This window comes from Hipposideros armiger, unplaced genomic scaffold (genome assembly GCF_001890085.2).
Source record: "Hipposideros armiger isolate ML-2016 unplaced genomic scaffold, ASM189008v1 scaffold_89, whole genome shotgun sequence".
Taxonomy (NCBI): domain Eukaryota; kingdom Metazoa; phylum Chordata; class Mammalia; order Chiroptera; family Hipposideridae; genus Hipposideros; species Hipposideros armiger.
This window is the reverse complement of record NW_017731439.1, coordinates 1,745,091-1,751,607: the sequence shown is the minus strand read 5'-3', so window position 1 is coordinate 1,751,607 and position 6,517 is coordinate 1,745,091. Positions and strand designations below refer to the sequence as shown.

At 41.7% G+C, this 6,517-nt stretch overlaps 1 protein-coding gene across 4 annotated transcripts in view; it reads left to right on the top strand.

The window, feature by feature from the left end:
* The first annotated feature begins 603 nt into the window (after window positions 1-603).
* The window catches only part of GPCPD1 (glycerophosphocholine phosphodiesterase 1), a 52,225-nt gene continuing 46,311 nt past the window's right edge, over window positions 604-6,517 (top strand). For 2 of the 4 annotated variants that reach the window (XM_019644600.1, XM_019644603.1), the window contains exons 1-2: window positions 604-787; window positions 6,412-6,485. In XM_019644600.1, the coding sequence (XP_019500145.1) occupies window positions 6,437-6,485 (49 nt within the window). In that variant the 5' untranslated portion in view covers window positions 604-787; window positions 6,412-6,436. Of the gene's footprint in view, window positions 788-862; window positions 1,006-3,058; window positions 3,126-6,411; window positions 6,486-6,517 lie in introns of those variants that run through there. The other 2 variants (XM_019644601.1, XM_019644602.1) reach the window with 2 other exon arrangements.

Below are 6,517 nucleotides of genomic sequence, written 5' to 3'. Positions count from 1 at the left end.
TCCTTTAAATTTTAATTTGCATATAAATAGCCCGCGGATCTTGTTAAATGCAGATTTGACTATGCAGAGATGTGGTAGTCCCGAGACTGCAATTCTGACAGCTCCCAAGTGATGCAGCTGACCTGCACACCATACTTTGCATAGCAAAGGTATAACTCTCAACCATCTTAAGTCACCTAATTCTCACTCTCAACTTCAAATATGTGATCCAAGTGTGCTTGTTGTTTTGTAACGGAAACTTTCCAGAAAACACCTGGCCTGCTAATTTCCCTCACTTTCGAATAGGAAAAAATACAATTCAGAACTGCAGCTCCAGCCTGCACACCTGGTTGTCGTAAAGAGGCTTTGGGGACCAAGGTACGCGTCTATGATCACTTGCCAGGTCTCCTCTGCGCCGCCGCCCGCTGCGACTCCAGGCCGGCGGAAAAGGCGGACAGCAGGGACCCGAGGGATGCCCAGCCACGCTCGGCCGCGGCCGCGGGCCCTTTCCAGGAACGCAGGGCCCGCCCCTCCCGCGCGAGGCCACCGATTGGCCGGGAGGGCGCCGGGCGTGACGTCAGTCCCCGCCCAGCCGACCCTCCGGCCCCGCCCCGCGGGGTGGCTTGGCAGTTTGGTCTGGAGCAGCTGAAACCGGTTTGAGCGCAGCCGCTTCCTGCCATTGGGCGCCGCCGCGGGCGGCCTTGGGGAGCGCTGGCGAGCCGTGGACAGCGGGAACCCGGCACCTTGGCCCGCTGCACTCGCTCTCGGGCGCGGCGGCGGCGGCGGCGCGGACCTGCGAATCCGGCAGGTGAGACGGGCAGCCAGGCGGACCCAGCGCTCCGTGCGGGGGCCTCGGCGGCCGCTCACGTGGCAGTGGAGCTGTCAGGGCGGCCCGGCCCCGGTACGCGGCGGGGCGGGGGGCGCCGGGACCCGCTGCGGGGCCGAGGGGTGGGCAGGCTCGCCCAGCCCGGGCTGGACACTGCCGGCCGGGAAAACAGCGGCCTGGACGTTCGCTGCGGTGAGCCGGTGGGTAACATCTATTTAGTCTACTTTTATTGTTTGCTGCCACGTTTCCGCTGGGCTGCCCGGTGCTTAGCTCTCCCGCCTGAGACGTTTGGGAAGTGTTTTCGATGTGCCAGAATGCAAAGAGCGTAGGGCCGCCACGAATACGAGAAGTGCCAAGGGAAGGAAGGAAGGAAGGAGCAAACGTGCCGCCGAGGCCGTCCGTGTCCTCGCGACGCGCGCGCCCCTGGCCGCCACCGCGCTCTCCGTCCGTCCCTGACTCGTTCGTGTCCTGACCACTGCTGCTTTTCTGAAACGGCCTAATCACATAGTCTAGGGTATGCTGGGGGTCATTCAGGGATCCCAAGAAACCAGAATGCCCTGCTCTCCTAGGAAAAGGTTCCGGGAACAGACATCGGTGCCCTCGGTACACATTTGAGACCGCTGGCCCCCTTCCCTCCAAAGCGCTGCTTTTCCCAAACCCTTCCGTGTGTCTTGATGAGCTCTCCGAGAAAGCCTCAGCTAGGTGCGTCCTCCGCAGCCCCTCCGCTCAGCCCCCTGCCCGGCTGTAGGGAAACCCGCCGTGAATTCCGTCGTGAACTGGAGGGAATTCCCTCACCTTGAGGCAGCTGTAGAGTCCGATGGAGAAGCAACGTAAGGGAACTGATGGAGCCGAGCAGGATGTTTGGACTTTGATGATGACTTCTTCATACTCTTCACCTCCCCTGTGTCCCCCCAGCTCCCACCCCTTCATGTGCCTCCATCTTGCTACATTTCTGACAGTTTTGTGACTTAGCTAAAAAGTCAATACAAGCTGTCAGTCCTTTTTCCAACTTCTAATGTTCTGGCTACAAATAACACAAAATAAACATGGAAAGCTGCCCATGGCCCTGCCCGTTCTTGATTTAAGAACTAGGGAGAACCGATATTCTAGCGACGAAATAAGGCTTCGGAAAGTTGTACTCCGAGAGAAAGAAGGACTACACAAGAAGTCTCCCAGTAGCAGAATGAGTAAAATTGGATATGTACAAAAAAGTAGGTTGATGAATCAAATCTGTGTGTGTAACTACTTAACCAGGAAAAGTATATGAAATATATATGAAAGTAATATCAAGATAACATGAAATGGAAAACGTGTGGAAAAACTTGACTGCATTGCTTAGAAAGTTGATTAAGGACTTAACTTGGATTAATGAAATTTCCAGAAATGCTTTCTAAAATAAAAATTTATTCATGTCTGCATACACTTGATTAAAATGTTGGCTCAGAGTTTACTGGGGTCACAGTAAACCAAAATGAACAGAAAATTAACTCAGTTATGAGACTCATAGCTGTTGGGAGTTTAAGAAAGAGCAAGGAGAATTGGAAACAGCTTTTTTTCTTTGAAAAAATTTGGAGGAAAGCAGTGAAAGATGTTCTTTTTGGCCAGAGAAACACGTTTTAGCTAAAAATACCTATGATTTCAATTTAGCTCTAAACTAAATGTCCCTGTACCTTGGTTTGCTTAAATCTTCCTTTTGTCCACTAAGCTGGTAAACTAGTAAGGTCATGTGTTGGAATAGTTTGACAAAAACGAGTAAAACTTATTTTGCCAGGTAGTGTAAATGCAGAAATATTTTAAAATGTAAATTACAATGTGTTTTGCTAATTGCTTGAATCTTTTAAAAAGTATTAAAGTAGTGTTAAGTGCTGCTCAAAATCTCAGAAGAGAGTGCTGTTTAAAATTTATCTTCAAAAGGCACAAAATGGATGTCATGTTTAAAAAACAAAACCAAACCAGAAAACCTGTCTCAGGAAGTGTAACATGAGGTAATAGGTGAGTTGGTTACACAGTCAGCTCAGGTATGGAAAAATGACCAGCATTTTTTCATCTTACTCTTTGTTTTATGTATATTCTGAAGACCTCCCCTGTCTAACTTGGGTGGTTTGTTTGGGGTTTTTTTGCTTGTTTTGATGAAGAGGAAGTGTTGATTGGTGGGTGTGTAAGTTTTGCGTTCCATCTCAGAACAGTATTTTACTTCGTCACCACTGTTTTGGTGGTAGCTGGGTGCCAGAATTACACACTTCAATCCTGCACCAGAATTTTGGCCTCTGTCCACGATCAAGTAAACTGCTGTAGCAGCAGCTCCCCAAGCTTTTATTTGGTATTGTATTAATTGGGGGAGTGGGGTGGAAATTAAATCAAATTATATGACTTTTGTCAATCCAAGTGGAAAATGATGATGCTCTTTGTTGACATCTGGAAAGGTTTTTGGGGATATGTTTGTGCTTGTGTATATAGCTTTGTATAGTATATTTACTGCAGCTGTGTACAGCCAAGTTATTGTAGCCACTCATAAGCAATTTTTATAGAATGAAAGGCTGAGTTTTAATCAACTGATTTCCCTTATATTAAATTAAATTTAGATAATTTTCCCATTTAATGCAGTAGAAATTTAGAGATAATTCTGTATCAGCTGTTGGATTTAATACATAGAAATAATTACATTTCATTTCCCTAAAATTGGTTAAAATAGTTATTTAAAATTCATCAGCGAATAGTGCTATGTAATTAGGTAGACAAGATTGACCTTGGTTGAGAACTATGGTGTGGTAAACACTAAGTGAAAGTACAAGTTACAGGTTCAGATTGAGGTTGGTTAGGTTGAGACTGAGGTTGGTTATTCAGCAGTTTTACTGGAAGATGGGGCTTTTTGCTGTGTCTCAAAATTAATTCAGTAACTTAAAAGCCGAGTTTCTTTGCTAGCCTTAAGGTTTCTTCTTGATACGCTATAGATAAATTTAAATGTAATATTGCAGTGTTTTAATGAGCCATTTTATTTATTAGAAAAGGAAATATTGGGTAAAGGGGGTCAAATATATGGTGATGGAAGGAAAACTGACTCTGGGTGGTGAATACACAATGTGATATGTAGATGATGTATTACAGAATTGTACACTGAAACCTATATAATTTTACTATCTATTGTCACCCCAGTAAATTTTAATTAAAATAAATAAAAGAAAAAGAAATATTTGTACTCTTAGGTTTATATACTCATATTTATTATATCAGATGTCATGTTAAAAGAGAACTATTAAGATATGTGGATAATGATAGGTTATGGGGGGTTAACAATCTAGAGGTATTTTTAGATTTAGGACATTCTTTGGCAGTGCTAGAACTGGATGTATGTGCTTTAAATAGATCATGTTTATTCTTGGAAAGTAGATTAAAGTATCTTAGAAATGATTTTGATCAAGGACAGATTTTTCTCCAGTGCAGTGTTGGGTTTTCTAACTGAAATGGTAGAGTTGCCAAATAAGGAAGTCTTTATCCAAGTGACGTGAAACTATGTTGACTAATGGCCTTGTACATGTGTATGTGTGTGTGTGCGCGAGCGCGCGCACACACACACGTTCAACATTTACATTTTATACTTGATGTAAATGGAATGATACATAGTTTATAGCTAACATTGAGCCTGGACTCTTGATCCCCATAGCAATCACCTATGGATAGATATTAGAGATCAGGTTTCTCAGCCTTAGCTTTATTGATATTTGGAGCTGGACAATTATGTGTGGAGAGCTGTTCTGTGCATTGTATGGTATTTAGCAGCACTCTTGGTTTCTACCCACTAGGTGCCAGTAGCATCACCCTCAATTGTGACAAGCAAAAATGCCTTCCTGTATTGCCAAATAGTTTAGAGGGCAAAGTCGCCTCCATTGAGAACAAGCTGATGGTTGATAGGTGGGAGGGAGGGGGGTCGGGAGGCTAAGTGAAAAAGGGGAAGGGATTAAGAAGTACAAATTGGCAGTTACAAAATAGTCATGGGGATGTAAAATGCAGCATAGGGAATATAGTCAGTAATATTGTAATAACTATGTATGGTGTTAGGTGGGTACTAGACTTATCAGGGGGATCACTTCCTAAGTTATGTAAATATCTAACCACTAAGCAGTACATCTGAAACTAATACAATATTGAATGCCAACTGTAATTAAAAAAATAAAAACATTTTTAAATAAGCTATGTTCACTTCACAGAACTTTCTGAAAATTACCTGCTACTGTAGATCTATCTACTTTGACTTGGAAGTGTGGTTAACTGTGGGTAGCAGTATTAAGTGACCAGTGCAGAGTTGTGTGTGTGTTCACGGGGAGCCAAGGGAGAACAAAAGGGAAATAGAAAACGAATAACTATGAAAGTTTCTTTAGGGCTTTTTATGTAAAATAATGTATAAAATAAATGCAGACAAACAATTTAAAATGGTAAATTAATAGAAATGATTCAAAGTAAAGACATTGGAATTTTTTTAGGAACATTGGTGGATTGTGGTGCAAAATTTTTGGGGGGGCATATTGGAGAAGTTATGTAGAATATGATGTGTCCTTGTGTGGAGTATATGTTCTTTCTATATTTAAATTTTATAATCTTCTTGAGAATTGGCATTGTATATTTAAAAAGAAATCTATTTCCTGTCTTCCTTCAGGTACTTAAATTAGGAGATGGTAAACAAATTGGTTTGGCTGGGGAAAACAGCAAAGAAATGAAAAATCAGTTAAAGAGAAAATGTGGATATGCAGTAAAAGACCTCAAAGACTTAGGGGTTTAGATTTCTGTAAGTGATCAAAGTGATTGCAAGAATAGTGAGGAAGACTATTCTAAATGACATAAAATGTATTTCTGGAAGAGATTTGGAAGCCAAAGTACAGGTGGGACACTTAGGGTTTTGAATGAAGTTCAAACTTTAGAAAGAAAGGCATATGTGTGTGATTAGTTAGAATCAATCAACAGGGTTTGGAAATAGATCACAGAATTGAGATTCTCAATTCAAATCTACAGAACTGGAGTAAAGATGTCCTATGGTTAATAAAGAGACAATCTGAAAAGAGTGATTTGTGGGCAAAGGTTTTTTTTTTTTAAGTCATTAGTTACTAAAAAGCACATTTGCAGACTTGTTGCAGAACATAATTAGTTTCAGTGGGCGATACTTAAGTTCTTTGGCTTCCTTGTTATTAAAGTTGAAACCTTTTTATTAAAGTATAATAGAAATCCTCTCTTGAGCCAAGCCTTTTTCTATCTTGTTTTGGATTTTCCCCTCTACCATAATATGAACCTGGTCAGGAAAGATAGGTTGAGTTCAGAACAGCTGCTTATCAGAAGAGAAAGTATGTGACAAGAGAATCATGAATCCTTAAAAAGAAAAAAATTTTTTTTGTCTATGCATTCTTATGGGTTGAATTGGTAACATTGTAGGCCGTAAAACTTGCTACGTATTTCCTAAGTAATTCAGTCTCTATATGTAAGGTCTCTGAAATCTTTTGCTTACTGTTGAGATTCATTTTGTTTTGGTTTGTTTGCTTTTTAACTTGTTTCTTGGTGGTAGCTATCTAGAGCTAATATTTTCATATACTTTAAATGACATCTTCTCTTTTTCTTCCTAGCACATCTTAAAATAAATTCATCAAAATGACACCGTCTCAGGTTACCTTTGAAATTAGAGGAACTCTGTTACCAGGTATTGTAAAGTTTTAATTTAAAACATTTTTT